This window comes from Camelina sativa, chromosome 15, assembly GCF_000633955.1.
Source record: "Camelina sativa cultivar DH55 chromosome 15, Cs, whole genome shotgun sequence".
Lineage (NCBI taxonomy): Eukaryota > Viridiplantae > Streptophyta > Magnoliopsida > Brassicales > Brassicaceae > Camelina > Camelina sativa.
Genome location: NC_025699.1, coordinates 25535782 through 25553633, shown reverse-complemented (window position 1 = coordinate 25553633; position 17852 = coordinate 25535782). Strand labels below are relative to the sequence as shown.

Sequence of the window (17852 nt, the reverse complement as noted above, 5' to 3'; positions counted from 1 at the left end):
AGTTCACCAATAACCTACGTCGTTCCATGATATTACGTGGACTCAAAGTTCTGTGCATGAATACGATAAAGTAACTAAATTCATGAGAGAATTGGCCGTTTTCCCAAAAAAAAGTCAATACACTATGTAATTTCAGTTGCAATTTAGTAATAAATAATAAATTTATAGTATGTATTAATATATATGAATAATGTGTTGTTTAATTAAAAATAAATATTAAATTTATAAAAATTAAATAAAAATCAATCAATAAGGAAAAACCAAAAACTTACTTTACGTAAAATCGTCACTTTGATTTGATCACCAAATAAAAATGACGCAAACTCAAGAAAAAGCGAGAAATCCCATCACGCATAGTAGTCATACTCCGAGAAGAAGACAGACAAACACCAAATTGGGCGCGTGATAGCACACGCGCACTGCAGCTGGCAACAGCCAACTTCCCTCTTACATTCTCTCCTTTAAAACCTCTCTCTCTCTTCCTCACTTAATCAAATCACACTTCACTCCTTTTTAACCTCAGCCAACAACAATGTCGTCTCCGGCGACTCTCTCCTTCTTCTTCACCCTCTTCTCCTTCTTCTTCCACATCTCTTCTTCTCTCGATACAACCAACATCAACAACAAACACACAACTGTTAACTCCTTAAACATCCCTTCCCCCAACGCGGCGGCGGAGATCGAGCTTATTAACCCTAAGCTCCCGCCGCGGAGCCTCTCCCTCACATCCTCCAAAAAATTCGAAGGATCCTCCGATTTAATCCACCTCCGTTACCACATGGGACCTGTCCTCTCATCATCACCGATCAACATCTACGTCATCTGGTACGGACGCTGGACTCGTCCATACAAATCCCTAATCAGAGACTTCCTCAACTCAATCTCCGACGCCAAAGCACCTTCCCCTTCCGTCGCGCAGTGGTGGCGCACCGCTTCACTCTACACAGACCAAACCGGAGCAAACGTCTCCAGATCCGTATTAATCGCCGGAGAATACTCCGATTCGAAATACTCCCACGGAAACCACCTGACTCGTCTCACGATCCAGGACGTCATCGCCTCCGCCGCGAGATCAGCTTCTTTCCCGGTGGATCATAAGAACGGTATGTACCTTGTTCTGACGTCACACGACGTCACGATGCAAGACTTTTGCCGCGCCGTGTGCGGGTTCCACTACTTCACTTTCCCGTCAATGGTTGGTTACACGATGCCTTACGCTTGGGTTGGTCAGTCCGGTAAACAATGCCCCGAGGTTTGCGCTTACCCGTTCGCTTTACCGGGTTATATGGGACACGGCGGTCCCGGTGAGCTCCGGCCACCTAACGGAGAGACAGGAGTCGATGGGATGGTTAGTGTGATTGGTCATGAGTTAGCTGAAGTTGTTTCGAATCCGTTGATTAACGCTTGGTACGCCGGAGAAGATCCGACGGCGCCGACGGAGATTGGGGATTTGTGTGAAGGGTTGTACGGAAGCGGCGGAGGAGGAGGGTATATTGGTCAAGTTATGAGAGATAGGGAAGGGAAGACTTATAATATGAATGGTAAAGGAGGAAGGAAGTTTTTGGTTCAATGGATTTGGAACCCTAATTTGAAAGCTTGCTCTGGTCCCAACTCTGTGGACTAAAATCACACACGAAGAAGGTGATAAATTAAGTGGTTAATCACTCTAAGATAATGATGAAATAACTTGTTTTGTTTATTATTAGTAGAATTTTTAGGCTAGTACTACAGTTTTTTGTAACATTTATTTACTTTTTGATTATATATATACTGTTTTTTGTTTGTGTTTTTTGAATGAATCTTGATTTTTTTTTTCACACTCACTTTTTTTTTTTGTTTTGTTTATTTCAACACTATTGGTAATGTTTATGTACACTTTGGGAAGTGAAAAAGTTTAAATTCAAATTCTTTTAAGATATTTTGTTTCTGGCTTTCTGCATTATTTTTAAATAGGAATCGGTGTTTCAATAAATGTAAGTGTACGATAACGATAACTTTAGTTGGACTCTTTTTCAGTATTTATGGAAAAGACAAAATAATAAGTAGTACTGTATTTAAAAGGTTTCGTTGGATTGAGAGAACACTGACATGATATACAGAAAACGAATCTTAATACTCTCTTACAAAGGTTGTAATAAGATTCTTAATTAATCATTTAGTTGTGTAGTTAGATTTAGCTGTCGGATTATCTATCAAAGCAGCAAATTCATATTTAGATGTGGACGGTTTATATGAAAACAAAGAAAATGGTCTATAATTACTTGTACTCTATGTTCGATGAACTCTTAGTTACACAATTTTTTTTTACACAAACTGAACTTTCATATCACAACAAGTTTACAACGTATAGAATCAAATACAATACAATTGTTTATACCCATATACAATTTAAATTTCGATGAAAGAATGAAATATGACATCACTATTCATAAATGAAATATGTTATGTCTCTTTTCATGAATTTTTCATTAGCTATCATCTTTAGTTGAAAGTCCAAAATACAATCCGCATTACTTTTATTAATATAAACAACTGTGATCTTATTTCCTGTGGATACACAAATGTATTCAAATTATCTCTAAACTATATATATATATATATATATATATATATATATTTAAACTACACTAAATATATTATTGAAGTTAGGAATCAAGCCTCTTTACATTGTTAAAATAAGTAACTGTGGTTTAAATTGGCTATTCTTTTTTTTTTAAAAACAAAGTTTTTGAAAGTACATTTATTCGATCGAGTTTTCAAATATATGTATAGTTTAAAGACGAATTTAATCTTTATAATAAATAAGAAAGCAGTTCAAAAATGGTCGAGGGGGACCATGACTAAAGGACATTCGAACAATTTTTTTTTGCTATTTAATAAAAAGAACTTTTTTAAGGTCTAATTTCTGGAAAAATAAATTCATGTTCCTTTTTGCATGAGTGTTTAATAAACATATATATATATATATATATATAAATTGGTTATCAACACCAATAATATTTATATATTAGGTCTTTTTTCTTATAATTAGATTGGAGTGCCTCCCATACTTTTGTGAGGCCATGCTTCTCTTACTTACCTTAGTGTGTGGCAATGTAATAATAAAGGTAAGGAAAAGGACTTTCAAGACAACATTTTGCTAGTGGAAGAGACAATATTGAGAGTGTGTTTGTGAAGGACAGCTAAGATTGTGACCCCATTTTGAAACTACAATCATTACTTATGTCCATGGAAACTGCATTTATTACCTCGACCCTTTTCTATTTTCTTGCCTTTTTCACCTCATTAGCTATTATCTATCTCAGATTTTTTTGAGCATAAATCATTGACATTATAGATAATTGATGTTTTAGGCAACTCTCATGTTGAAATGTTTATCATTCCATCTTAGCTAAGAGTCTTTTGACTTATGCAAAAGTCATGTAAAAAGTAGGCCAAAACTTGCCGACCATATTGCTGCGGATGCTAACCATTTAATTTCGGAATGCACGTAGCTCACATATGCAAGCTTCACGAGATAGTCATATCCGCATAATTGTGGGTTTTAAAAATGAAAATATTTTTTGTTACATTAAAATTTTAATGGATTATTTTATGAACTAATTTATTTTATAATTATTTTTTATAAATTATATATCACACTTATAGGATGGAAGTATATAGAAATAACAACATGTGATGTTTCACACTAATCACCGTTCTTAATAATATAGATATAACTGATCAAACTTAAATTTAAAGATTTAACAATTTACTTTAGACAATAATGATGAGCAGAAATTAGGTAATTTTCGGTGATCAAAGTTGAAGTTTATATTATTTAATCATTATATAATTTTTTTTATTAATAATGACACTGAAATCAATTTTATGTTACCCTTTTAAAATATGGGCTAAGTAGATATATTATTAGTTTAACTTTAAACTAAACTATGTAACACCCCAAATGTAAAATTGAAGAAATAAAGATTTTACATAAAGATTGGGGTGAATTAGGTGAGTGACCAAAATAAAAAAAGTATAGAAGAATATAGCAGTATAATTTAAAAAATTAGAAAAACAGGATTAGGATAGAGTAAAATTACCAATTTAGTGTTTGTGGTAGTGAAGGGCAGTGGAAGCTGATCAAGAGGTGGTGGCTGGAGGCTGACGGCCGGAGGAGGTGTCCGGTGGCCGGAGGAGGTGGCCGGTGGCCGGAAGTCACCGGATGTCGTCGGAGTTCACTGGAAAATGTCGCCGGAAAATATCACCGGAAAATGTCGCCGGATGTCGCCGGAGGTCGGAAGTGGTCGGAGGTTGCCGGAGGTCTGAGGTCGGAGGTCGCCGGAGTTCGCCGGAGGCCGGAGATCGCCGGTGGTCGGAGGTCGCCGGAGTTCGCTGGAGTTCGCCGGTGGTCGGAGGTCGGAGGTGGCCGGCGGTGGTGGTGGCTAGAGGAAAACTAAACCCTAGAAGATTACATTGGGAACTCAAGTGGTAATGGTTAGGCCTAGTGATGGTGATAAAGAGGTGGTGGCAAGGAAGTAAAAGGGATGGTGGTGACCTAGAGACAAAGGTTAAAATAGGATATATTATAGTTTATACAGGGTATATTAGCTTTGAATGGTTAGAGTAGTTAGAGTAGTTAGTTCTTGAATTATAATTTTTTTGTTAGTCATACAATGCAATTCCCCTAAAGATTGATTGTATTTGACCAAGGAAAAAAAAGATAACTTCTTTAAAAGTCCAATGCCATTTTATGATGGGAACTAGTGTTGGCCCAAATATACATTAAGATCATCAAACAAAAGCCCACTTTGGATAAACCATCTCTCGATGTTACTTTTTTTTTCTTTCTTTAAGACATTAGATTCATGAATGTGTTATACGCATTTAGAAATAAACTAAATGGAACACTAAATTGTTGGAAACGTTTAAATATCGTGATCAACAGCGTATGAGAGTTTGAACTTTGAAGCATTACAGTTTCAAACTATAAATGGAATACCAAAACTAAACCGGTTTAGTCATGTACCATTAGATTGATAAAACAAGAAAATGAAAACTTCAAATTTAGTTTTCCACTTCTTCTGTATTTATATACTTTAAGCACATCAAGTTTTAATTTTATTTCTTATAAATTGTTCTCCAGAAAAATCAGGATCCTTTGACCCACCGACGGATTACGCGTGAGAGGGCTGCCATGCCTTACATTAGAGTCGTGTTCATACTATATTATAATTAATAAAAATGGGCATATGATTTACGTTTCATCTTAATTTTTTTTTATTTTTAAAACAATAATCTTAAACTAAGTGCGTACAGGACAATAATCTTAATTTGTTAAATTAAGTGTACACGTGCACGTTTGTTTTGTAGTATGTTGTTCTTCCAAAAAAAAAAAAAATGGGTTCAATTAGAAAAAAAAAAAAACTACATCGACATTGCTAAATTTGATTTACGAAATTAGACTCTTTACTAAGATTAGACTCTTTACAAAATTAGACTTTTTTCTACGTTAGACTCTTTACTTTCTAAATTTGATGTACAAAATTTAGATCAGACTATGTCTATACGACTAATAATTTTATATGTCTTGCAATCATGATAATAGTTTTTACATATAATACACGAAATCACAGTAGACACTAAACACTCAAATCAAACTTTAGATAGAAAACAAGAAACAAATTATGCATAAGAAAAAGGCCTTTACACACAACAAAATCAGTGACAATGGTGAATCAACTTTCATAAAACCTTTTTTCTTGAGTAGTTTTCATCTTTTCACATTCACATCAAAGTTCAAAAGCACTAATTAAAACGCCAACATCACGTCCATGAATGAACTCTTGACAAATATTTGTTTTTTTCTTATCTATCCGTATGCAAACCAACATATTAAGTCTCGGGGTCATGGTCCTATACTTTTAACCAAAAAGATGCCGTGAAAGAAAAATCTATAAATAGATTACCAAAAATGAAGAGCTATTCATCTTTTATTGAATGGGAAACTTTACCATTCATTTTTTTAATATCTATATAAAGAAAATAAATGAATGTCATCGACAAATATTGAAAGAGCTTACATCATCAAACAATACTGTTTTTGACTATAATTTCAAGAAAATGAATATGTTTTTCTACTTTCACGTTTTAATATTAATACTAATATTACTATATGAATCTTGAGTAGGTTAAAAGGTGAAAGTAAAATAAATTTCAAAGAGATAGTGACTTGGTTGAAAAGTAAAAATAAAGTTTCAAAAATGAAGAAAAATACAGAGGATTAATTTGTATTTTCTCATTATTTGGTAGTCTCATCATGGAAACATTTTTTCTCTAGAGTTGACTTGGACCTCAAAACTAAAAAGTAAAAACCACTCTTTCTTCCTCAAATCCTTGCACCACCATTCTTGTAAAGACTTAGTCTTCTCTGTCATCTCTCTTCAATGCTCTCATGATAACAAAACAAACTCTCTCTCTCACCACAAATTCTATAACAATAAATAAAATTTGTCAGAGAAGAAATTTCGTCGAATTGAAAAAGAAAAGAATAAAAAAGTTATCTTTTTCTTCTTCTTCTAATCATTCACACCCAATTTAAACGATACCTGTCCGATCTCTATCCATCAATATTTTCTTGTAAAGTACTCTGTTTTAGCTTCACACGCCATTTTTTTTTTCTTTCTTTCTCTTTGACTTCATATTAATAATCATGCCTGACAAAGAATTGTATTTGATTGTTTAAGATTTACAGATACTTGTATTTATTTTGCTAGAGGGTAACATAAAGGGTTTGGCTTTAATTTTTCTTTTGTTTGGGATGGGACTTTGCTGGAGCTCTTCATCTGATTCTTCTCCTCCAACAACAACACCTACCTCTACTGGTAACATCAGTTCAGGTTTGTTCTCTCAATCTACTGAATTCCTCATCTGGATTTGGTTCAAACTTGCGTGATACGTTGTACTTGTTTGTTTGATGCATAAAGGTTACGTTTTTACGTCTCTGTGTATGGTTTTAGCCTTTGTTAATTGGATTTGAGAGTGTTCTTTTGGTGTTATCTCATATGGGTTCTCTGAAAGTTTCGACCTTTTGATTAAAAGACTGTGCTTTTGCTGTTTGTGATTCTGTTATGTGACTCTTGTGTTTTGGGGCTTGACTTTGTTTTGCCTATGGTTATAATTGGAAGTAGGGGCTTTGAAGTCATCAAACAACACGACGACTACAGCAACATCAAGGGGAAGAACATATCTAGCAATAGTGGGTTCTCTGTGACAAGTGGTGACGATGCTTATCCCGAAGGTCAGATACTTCCCATTCCGAATTTGAGGATATTCAGCTTAGCAGAACTTAGAGCTGCAACAAGGAATTTCAAGTCTGAGAATGTTCTTGGAGAAGGAGGATTTGGGAAAGTCTTTAAAGGCTGGCTTGAAGATAAGACGCCTGGGAAACAAAGCAATGGAACCGTGATTGCTGTTAAGAAACTAAATGCTGAAAGCTTCCAAGGATTCGAGGAATGGCAAGTGAGTAGAGTCATGGGATTGTAGTTTTCTTTAATATGCAATGTGGAGTTTCTTTTGTTTGTTTACTGTATGGATTCTTACTTGGCTTTTGTGCAGTGTGAGGTAAATTTTCTTGGGAGGGTCTCTCATCCGAACCTAGTGAAACTATTGGGATACTGCTTGGAAGGTGAAGAGTTACTTCTTGTGTATGAGTTTATGCAGAAAGGGAGTTTAGAGAATCATCTCTTCCGAAGTAAGAACCTTCTTTAATCAGAATCTTCTTCTTTTACATACACTAACTCATCTCAATGGGATGACTCACCATTTCGTATGGTTTGAAATTGCTTTTATTCTTCCAGGGGGGTCTTCTGTTCAGCCGCTCTCATGGGAGATAAGGCTTAAAATTGCAATAGGAGCAGCTAAAGGATTAGCGTTCCTGCACGCTTCAGAGAAGCAAGTAATTTATAGAGACTTCAAAGCTTCAAACATTCTACTTGATGGGGTAAGTAAAATACTGATTGCTTATGGATTTGATGTTATAGCAAATCATCAAGCATGGTATTCAACTAGTTTTGTTCTTGACGCAGTCATATAACGCAAAGATATCAGATTTTGGATTGGCGAAATTAGGTCCTTCCGCTAGTCAATCTCATATCACAACACGAGTTATGGGTACACAAGGTTATGCAGCTCCAGAGTATGTTGCTACAGGTACTACAATGTCTTGTCTTCTTCTTGGTGCAATGCGTGGTGCTTTTGGTTTTCATCACAACACAGGTTATGTGAACATGTTGGCTGGTTTTAACAGGTCACTTGTATGTAAAGAGCGATGTTTACGGGTTTGGCGTTGTCTTGGCTGAAATCTTAACTAGTTTACATGCGCTTGATCCTACTCGTCCTACCGGACAACACAATCTAACCGAATGGATCAAGCCTCATCTATCAGAAAGAAGAAAACTAAGAAGCATAATGGACCCTCGTCTAGAAGGAAAGTACCCTTTCAAATCAGCTTTCCGAGTCGCTCAACTGGCTCTAAAATGCCTTGGACCCGAACCTAAGGACCGTCCGTCCATGAAAGAAGTTGTGGAATCGCTTGAACTCATTGAAGCTGCTAATGAGAAACCGTTGGAGCGAAGGACCACTAGAGCTGCTTCCCCATCCGTCCGTCAACAACAAGGCCATTATCGCCCGCAACATCTCTCTTCATTTCGTCCTAGGCATACCATGGCTCGCGCTCGCTAGTGTTTTTTTCAAGACACGAGATTCTTTTTTTCTTTTTTTTTTTTTTTCTAGTTTTGTATTTGTAAAAGAGATCATCAGAACCCATTCGTATGTATTTACTACATCTACATGGAACAACCAAAGATAGAGAAAAACAAAACTTATGTTCTACTTGTACCTGTACTAGTATGTAGTGTTTGCTGTGTGTAATATAATTACTTAAAACGGTTAAACCAAATTATGAAAATGTTATTCAGAAAAACCATTTTTTCACACAACTCTGCTGTGAAAGCTTGAAACTTTCGGTTTGGTATAATGGGAACACACTTGTGTTCAAAGCTAGAAGCTTTGTCATCAAAAATTAAGCAAGCTTCCGTTAATGGAAGATGGCGGGAAGTGCTCACTGGGTATTCGGAGATACATAGAGCTGGAATTCAATTTAACGATCCTTTCGTTTTCCCCATCGTTTTCAAAGCTTGTGCTAAGCTCTCATGGCTGTTTCAAGGTAAGTGTATCCAAGCGAGTCTGTTGAAGAGAGGGTTTGAGTCTTTTGTTTCTGTGGGGAACTCGATTGCTGATTTCTACTTGAAATGTGGAGACTTGAGCTCTGCGATACGAGAATTTGATTGTATGACTTGGAGAGATTCTATTTCTTGGAATGTTATAGTTTTTGGCCTTCTCGATCATGGTTTTGAGGAAGAAGGGTTAAGGTGGTTTTCGACATCGAGAGTTTGGGGTTTTGAGCCTAATGTATCAACATTGGTTCTTGTGATTCATGCGTCTCGTAGTTTACGATTGGATGGTGAGGAGGTTCATGGCTACGTGATCCGTAGTGGGTTTTGTGGGATTCCGTCTGTTCAAAACTCGATCTTGTGTAGGTACTCAGAGTGTGATCCCTCAAGTGCACGTAAACTGTTCGATGAAATGTCTGAAAGAGATGTTATTTCATGGAGTGTGGTTATTCGAAGTTATGTGCAAAGCCAGGAACCTGTTTTGGGATTGAAGTTGTTTAAAGAGATGGTTCGTGAGGCGAAAACAGAGCCTGATTGTGTAACTGTGACAAGTGTTCTCAAGGCTTGTGCGGTTTTGGAGGATATTGATGTGGGGAGATCAGTTCATGGATTTTCGATACAGAGAGGTTTTGATTTGGTAGATGTGTTTGTGCGCAATTCACTCATTGATATGTATTCCAAAGGATTTGATGTTGATTCAGCATTTAGAGTGTTTGATGAAACCACTTGTCGAAACATTGTTTCATGGAATTCGATTTTGGCTGGGTTTGTACATAACCAAAGGTATGATGAGGCTGTTGAGATGTTTCGTTTGATGGTCAAAGAGGCGGTTGAAGTAGATGAAGTTACTCTCGTGACGCTTCTCCAGGTTTGCAAGTTCTTTGAGCAGCCATTGCCCTGCAAGTCAATACATTGCGTGATGATCAGGCATGGATATGAGTCTAATGAAGTGGCTTTGAGTTCTTTGATTGATGCATATACAAGCTGCAGTCTTGTTGATGATGCAAGAACAGTGCTTGATTTGATGATCTACAAGGATGTGGTGTCATGTAGCATACTGATCTCAGGATTAGCCCGTTCTGGCCGACCCTATGAAGCAATCTCAATCTTCTGTCAGATGAAGGATAAGCCCAATGGAATCACTGTCATAAATCTTCTTAACGCATGCTCAGTTTCAGCAGACTTGAGAAAATCCAAATGGGGTCATGGAATTGCTATCCGGAGAGGCTTAGCCATCAGTGACATCTCAGTTGATACCTCTATTGTTGACGCATATGCAAAGTGTGGTGCCATTGACATGGCGAGAAGGGCATTTGATCAAATCCCTTCGAAAAACGTCGTGTCTTGGACCGTGATCATATCAGCATACGCTATTAACGGTTTACCGGAAAAAGCATTGGCATCGTTCGAGGAAATGAAACAAAAAGGTTACACACCTAACGATGTGACATATCTGGCAGCTTTATCAGCGTGTAATCATGGAGGATTGGTAGAGAAAGGTCTTATGGTCCTCAAATCAATGGTAGAAAATGATCACAAACCTTCGTTGCAACACTACTCTTGCATTGTGGACATGCTTAGCCGAGCTGGAGAGATTGATACAGCGATGGAATTAATCAAGAACCTTCCAGAAGACGTTAAAGCCGGAGCTAGTGCTTGGGGAGCAATTCTTAGCGGTTGCAGAAACCATTTGAAAAAAGGGATCATTACCTTAGAGGCAGCAGCTGAGGTTCTTGAACTCGAGCCCTTGTGTTCTTCAGGGTATTTGCTTGCGTCAAGCGCGTTTGCTGCTGAGAAATCATGGGAAGATGTAGCAATCATGAGGAGGTTAGTGAAGGAGAGAAAGGTTCGTGTCGTTGCAGGTTATAGCATGGTTCTTGAAGGAAGCAGCATAGCTAGGAGGTTTCTGGCTGGAGACAAGTTAAGCCAGAGTGATTCTGAGTTAAACGATGTCGTTCAGAGTCTTCATAGATACATGAGGTTAGACGACACAACAGAACGGAGAAACATAGGCCCGTTGGGCCTCTGCGATTGACCCGACCCTTATTTCCTAGCTCTGACTGTCAATCCGACCCGCCCTAACCCGACCCGACCCGGTTCGTTGCTGAAACAGAAGAAGTCTTTTGTTTCGTTCTCGTCGTAATCTGCTGAGTTTATATCCCTTCCCTCAAGAAATCTACCGAACCGACTTGTAGCTTTGTGTCTTCTCAATCTTTGTCCAATTTTTTTTTATCTAGGGTTAGGGCTCCTGATCGATTTGGCGAGCTCTGCGATTTGTTGAACTAAATAGGATCCGGAAATTAAAAATGGGTGGAGAGGGAGATTCGAGTCAGCCGCAGACTGGTGAAGGAGGAGCTGTGACTGTGAACATCAGGTGCTCCAACGGCACGAAATTTAATGTGAAGACGAGTCTCGAATCGACGGTGGAGTCTTTCAAAGAGTTGGTGGCTCAGAGCAGCGATGTACCAGCCAATCAGCAGCGCTTGATTTATAAAGGTCGGATCCTCAAGGACGATCAGACTCTCCTAAGCTATGGTAATTTTCTTACTATTCTGTGTTGGGATTTCTCTACTTCTGTGGATCTAATTGATTGACATCTCATAGGGTTACTTGTTTGGAAAGATAAAAGTTTCTCTTGCCCTATGAATTGTGATAGCGATGGGCAGAATATGAAGATGTTGCTAATGGAAATGTTTAGTGATACAATAAATGATCCATACAATTTAATTTTTGTTTCTGAAGTAAACGTTTACCTGAATAGTATGTTTAGTATATGACTGTGATCTCATTTTTATTGGATAGCTTTCCAAGTTTTATTGTTTCAGACATGGGCCTTAATGTTTTTATTCTCTGTGGAACATTTTTATTACTTAGGTTTGCAGGCTGATCATACTATTCATATGGTTCGAGGCTCTGCACCTTCTTCAGCACCACCTTCTGCCCCGGCAGCAAACGTTGGAAACCAAACTACTGCACCTAGTGTTACTCGAGGGGTTGGTTCAGATAATAGCTCGAATCTAGGAGGAGGAGCGAGTCCTGGCGAATCTTTGTTTCCTGGGCTTGGATTCAATCCTTTGGGTAGTGGAAATGCTATGCCTGGGTTATTTGGAGCCGGTCTTCAGGATCTTGAGCAGGCACAGCAACAACTAGCTCAAAACCCTAACATGGTTAGAGATATGATGAATACACCAGCCATTCAGAATCTTATGAACAACCCAGAATTTATGAGGAGTATGATTATGAGTAACCCTCAAATGCGTGAGCTTGTAGATCGCAATCCTGAGCTTGGTCATGTGCTCAATGACCCAAGCATCCTTCGCCAAACTTTAGAGGCGGCCAGAAACCCTGAGCTTATGCGTGAAATGATGCGGAATACCGATAGAGCTATGAGTAATATTGAGTCTATGCCTGAGGGATTTAATATGCTTAGGCGTATGTATGAAAATGTCCAAGAACCATTCTTGAATGCTACTACTATGTCTGAAAATGCTGGAAGCAATACAAGCTCCAATCCATTTGCTGCTCTCCTGGGAAACCAGGGAGGTACTACGCAAGGAAGCAATGCTTCTAATAACTCTTCTACACCAAATGCTGAAACGGGGACAGGGAATAGTGTTCCGAATGCAAATCCACTACCTAATCCTTGGGGTGCTACCGGTGGTAATTAACTGCATTCTCATCTTCGTGATTTCTTGTCGAATTTTACTCGTCTTTTGGAGGGTGCAAATTTTTTAATAATAGTTAGAGTGGCTTGTTTATAAGATTGGAACTTTATGTTTACCACACTGGTTCAGGAACAGTTTTGTTTATACTAAATTGGTGAGTTCATATAGTTCTCACAATTCGTTGTTATCAGTAGTTTGTGTATGGATAAGTTTCTAGGCTGCTCTTTCTTTTACTCATAATGCACCAAACATTGTTAAACATATTCGTGGGGGCTACTTAACAGGCCAGACAACTGCCCCTGGAAGGACAAATCCTGGTGGGGATGCGAGAAGCCCTGGACTTGGTGGTCTTGGTGGCCTTGGTGGTCTTGGTGGCCTCGGTGGACTTGGAATGCTTGGAGCGGATTCGCCTCTTGGTGCCGCTCCAGATGCTTCTCAATTGGGCCAGTTATTGCAAAACCCAGCTATGTCGCAGATGATGCAAAGCATGCTATCCAACCCACAATACATGAATCAGGTAACACCCAGAATAATCTGAACTTCAGACATTTTTACTATTGTGAACATGCCTTTAATGTTTTCCCTTGTTTCCAGCTTATGAATCTCAACCCACAACTCCGAACCATGCTAGATTCGAACCCTCAGTTGAGGGAAATGACGCAGAACCCAGATTTCCTTCGTCAGTTTAGCTCTCCGGAGATGATGCAGGTCAGTTGTTCCCCCATTGTCTGCATGCATGTGAATTTTAAATATGTTCTCTCTCCAAAGAAACATTTCTGTATTGTTAAGCTATTTTGTCAAGTAATGAAGTTTCTTAAACCTGATGTTTGTATTGATTTTCGGTCTTCAGCAAATGATGACTCTACAACAATCACTTATGTCTCAGAATAGGAACACGACCAGCCAGTAAGTATTGATACCCTCTACTGTTTTGTTTTGCTTAAACATTGGTAAGGAGTTACATGTCCGTTATATATTTTAACTGTATTTTGGGTTGTTTCCTGTTTAGACAATAGTGTAACTAGCTAAAGAGACAGTTCTATTGGTGATGAACGTCTGAACGATCTCTATATCAATTAAGAAAAGGATAATGCAGCAACTCTTGAATAATTTATTGGGCTGATCATTAATAACCTCTGTCAGGGGGGCTATAAAGCATTCTAGTAGTTGGAATAAATTTGAACAGAGACATAAACATTTATGGTTTTGCATTTTTAACAAAAGCTATCAGTGTGTGAATGATCTCTGTATTTTGATTTTCGTTAATCCGTATTCATGCTCTCAAGTTTATCTTCTCTGTAGGGATCCGGGCCAAACTGGTGCTGCCACAGGTACTCTTAAAGATTTTATCTGTATCTGAAGTATAAAGGCGTTATTATCCTGGTCACTTAGTATAGTAGATACTCTTTCATGATTGTTTTACTTTGGCACATATATATTGTTATTGTATATCATCTGTAGCTTACTGAGTAAGTTATTTTGGTAGGGACAGGCAACAATGCGGGGTTGGATGTCTTGATGAATATGTTTGGCAGTCTTGGTGCTGGTGGCCTGAGTGGCACAAACCAACCCAATGGTTTGCTTTGCTTAGGACTATACCCTCTTTGTAAAAATCTTATGTATTTGTTAATATGGTTCCACTGAAACATGTCTGTATTTGATTCCAGTTCCTCCCGAGGAGCGCTTCGCGACTCAGTTGCAACAGTTGCAGGAAATGGGATTCTACGACAGAGCAGAGAACATAAGGGCTTTGCTAGCAACCAATGGTAACGTTAACGCTGCTGTAGAACGACTCTTAGGGAGTATTGGGCAGTAGCACACAGGTTCGTGAACTGAAGTCTCTCCATCTGGCTTCTCAGTTATAGAATAAACAGCTTGAATATGTTTCAGTAATGATTATATTTCATGGAATTCTGAAAGTTTTATATATATGATAGGAACCGTGAACTTGTGGATAGAAAAGCCGCATCAATACGGTATTTGTATTCAGTGGTCATCATCTTCTTCTTCTTCTTCCTCTCTGGGTCGTTGTTATCTTTCATAATTAATTTGAAGTTTTTACAACATACATCTGTAAGAGTTGGTCTTGGAATGTGAAATGGTTATATATACAATTTTTTTTTTTTTTTTTCTAATAGAGTACTGTAACCTTCAGATGTGTTATCGCTAGAGATCCCAAGAAGTTTCGATATTACAGTTTAGGATTAGGGCAGCAGTCTATTAAAGTGCGTGGTGTCCACTTGCTGCTCTGAGTTTTTTATTTACTGTGGTGCCATTTTGGTAAGAGAATAGATTATGAAGAGACATCGAAGAGAGAAGAAACCAAACACAATGAAATGTTTGGTTCCTTCTAGAAATTAAAAAAAAATCAAATCCGGTTCAAAGTATAAAACCAAATTGCCCAAAAAGTGATACTGCAAGTCAATTGATCTTTAGTTAATTTCAACTAAACCGATCCAAACCGACTCGGTTCGACCCAATTTAACCCGGTTCAAGTCGATACGTTCTCTCCAGCGCAAGTCATTTTTATCGATTCTCATTTAATTGGCCAACAAAATAAGTCCTTGTCTCTCTCTCTCTCTCTCTCTCTCTCTTTAATTCTCTGCAGCAGTCTCTCATTTTGTTATTCGACCAAAAGTTTTTTATATCCCTTTCCTCAAGAAATCTGCAAAAAAAAACCGACTTAAGAGCTTCTTCGAGTCTCCTTCTTCGTCTTCATTGAATTATTTTTTTTTCTAGGGTTATATAGAGATTTTGAGTCTCTCAATCGATTTCGCGAACTCTGCGATTTGTTTGTTGAACTAGGATCTGAAATTAGAATGGGTGGAGACGCAGATTCGAGTCAGCCGCTGACTGCTGAAGGAGGTGCCGGAGGAGAAGCTGTTGCCGTCAACGTCAGGTGCTCGAACGGCACGAAATTTAGTGTTACGACGAGCCTCGATTCTACGGTGGAGTCTTTCAAAGAGTTGATTGCGCAGAACAGCGATGTGCCAGCTAATCAGCAGCGATTGATTTATAAAGGTCGCATCCTCAAGGACGATCAGACGCTTCTCAGCTATGGTAACAGCTCATCCTCTTCTTCTTTGATTGTTATCGTTTGGAATTTTTGTATTGTTCTGTAGATTCAATTGCTCGAAATCTCATTGAGATGCTTGGTTGGAGAGATTCAAATTGGATTTATACTAGGGTTTTTTGTGGGGGTGATACTCATTGCAGAAGCATGGATTGTTTTATATTTCTCTTTTCCTATGAATTGTGATATGGGAAGGATACAGAGATGTAGTCAATGGTGAAAGTTTTTATGATCCATACAATTTTTGAAGGGTTTCTAATGTGAATTGTGTTTATTTATCCTCTTGGCATGTATATTACATTGTTGGTCATAAACTTTGATGTGATTGAGTTGGATAGTTTTGAGGTTTTATTGTTTTGCATCATGAGCCTTAATTTATCAACACTCTGTATTTTATATATAGGTTTGCAGGCTGATCACACTGTTCATATGGTTCGAGGTTTTGTGCCTTCTTCACCAACTCCTGCTCCTGCTGCAAACCAAACCACTGCTCCTCAAGCGGTTGGTTCAAATGATAGCTCAAATCTAGGAGGAACAAATCTAGGAGAATCTTTGTTCCCTGGGCTTGGATTTAATCCTTTGGGTGGTGGAAATGCTATGGCTGGATTATTTGGATCTGGTCTTCCGGATCTTGAGCAGGCACAGCAACAACTAGCTCAAAACCCTAACATGGTTAGAGATATGATGAATACACCAGCCATGCAGAATATAATGAATAACCCGGAAATTATGAGGAGTATGATTATGAATAACCCTCAAATGCGTGAGCTTGTAGATCGCAATCCTGAGCTTGGTCATGTGCTCAATGACCCAAGCATCCTTCGCCAAACTTTAGAGGCTGCGAGAAATCCAGAGCTTATGCGTGAAATGATGCGGAATACGGACAGAGCTATGAGTAATATTGAGTCTATGCCTGAGGGGTTTAATATGCTTAGGCGTATGTATGAAAACGTCCAGGAACCGTTAATGAATGCTACTTCTATGTCGGGTAATGCTGGTAGCAATACGGGCTCTAATCCATTTGCTGCTCTTCTGGGAAACCAGGGGGCCACTACGCAAGGAACTGATGCTACTAATAATTCTTCAACACCGAGTGCTGAAACCGGTACAGGAAATAGTATTCCAAATGCAAATCCACTTCCTAATCCTTGGGGTGCTGCGGCTGGTATGAAACTGCATTCTCATCCTCTTAATTTTATATGGTATATAGACGTTTAAGGATGCTTTATTGTTTTTATAACAGCCAATAGTGGTTTGGTCATAAGAAATAGTAGTTTACTAGCTTATGTTTACTACACTGGCTCAGGAATAATAGTGTTTATGATATAAATTGGTGAGTTCATGTAGTGTTCTCATAGTTTGTTGTTATGAGTAGTTTGTTGAAGTTTTACTCGTAATGCACTAAACATTTAAGAACATATTGTGGGGCTACTTGACAGGCCAGACAACCGCCACTGGAAGGACAATTTCTGGTGGGGACACGAGAAGCCCTGGACTTGGTGGCCTTGGTGGTCTTGGTGGCCTTGGTGGTCTTGGTGGCCTTGGTGGACTTGGAGGCCTCGGCGGACTCGGTATGCTTGGAGCAGATTCACCTCTTGGTGCGACTCCAGATGCTTCTCAATTGAACCAAATACTGCAAAACCCAGCTATGTCGCAGATGATGCAAAGCTTACTTTCCAATCCACAATACATGAATCAGGTAGCGCCTAAAATAATCTGAATTTAAGACGCTTTTGGTATAGTGAATGTATTGTTAATGTATTCCGTTGATTCCAGCTTATGAGTCTCAACCCCCAACTCCGAAGCATGCTAGATATGAATCCTCAGTTGAGGGAAATGATGCAGAACCCTGAATTCCTTCGCCAGTTTAGCTCTCCTGAGATGATGCAGGTCAGTTGG

At 38.4% G+C, this 17852-nt stretch overlaps 4 protein-coding genes and 1 pseudogene across 6 annotated transcripts in view; all 5 read left to right on the top strand.

The window, feature by feature from the left end:
- LOC104747529 (protein EXORDIUM-like 5) lies at positions 400-1918 on the top strand. Its single transcript, XM_010469177.2, has one exon. It carries the CDS (start codon positions 533-535, stop codon positions 1622-1624), a length of 1092 nt encoding a protein of 363 aa, XP_010467479.1. The 5' UTR covers positions 400-532; the 3' UTR covers positions 1625-1918.
- On the top strand, positions 6370-8880 carry LOC104747528 (annotated as a pseudogene).
- LOC104747527 (pentatricopeptide repeat-containing protein At2g17210-like) lies at positions 8996-11275 on the top strand. The gene has a single exon (XM_010469176.2). It carries the CDS (start codon positions 9019-9021, stop codon positions 11248-11250), a length of 2232 nt encoding a protein of 743 aa, XP_010467478.1. The 5' UTR covers positions 8996-9018; the 3' UTR covers positions 11251-11275.
- Positions 11377-15009, top strand: LOC104747525 (ubiquitin domain-containing protein DSK2b). 2 transcript variants are annotated; one of them, XM_010469171.2, is made up of 9 exons: positions 11377-11750; positions 12090-12875; positions 13165-13397; positions 13475-13588; positions 13731-13786; positions 14183-14211; positions 14373-14456; positions 14548-14703; positions 14818-15009. In XM_010469171.2, exons 1-8 carry the CDS (start codon positions 11522-11524, stop codon positions 14694-14696), a joined length of 1680 nt encoding a protein of 559 aa, XP_010467473.1. In that variant the 5' UTR covers positions 11377-11521; the 3' UTR covers positions 14697-14703; positions 14818-15009. The 2 variants fall into 2 exon arrangements, with proteins under 2 accessions (XP_010467473.1, XP_010467472.1); XM_010469170.2 differs by having other exon boundaries at positions 14367-14456.
- LOC104747526 (ubiquitin domain-containing protein DSK2a-like) overlaps positions 15449-17852 on the top strand; it is a 6274-nt gene continuing 3870 nt past the window's right edge. Inside the window, exons 1-4 of one of the 2 annotated variants that reach the window (XM_010469174.2) lie at positions 15449-15940; positions 16357-17118; positions 17393-17652; positions 17730-17843. In XM_010469174.2, coding sequence (XP_010467476.1) covers positions 15700-15940; positions 16357-17118; positions 17393-17652; positions 17730-17843 — 1377 coding nt within the window. In that variant the 5' untranslated portion in view covers positions 15449-15699. The remainder of the gene's footprint in view (positions 15941-16356; positions 17119-17392; positions 17653-17729; positions 17844-17852) is intronic. The other variant, XM_010469172.2, reaches the window with a different exon arrangement.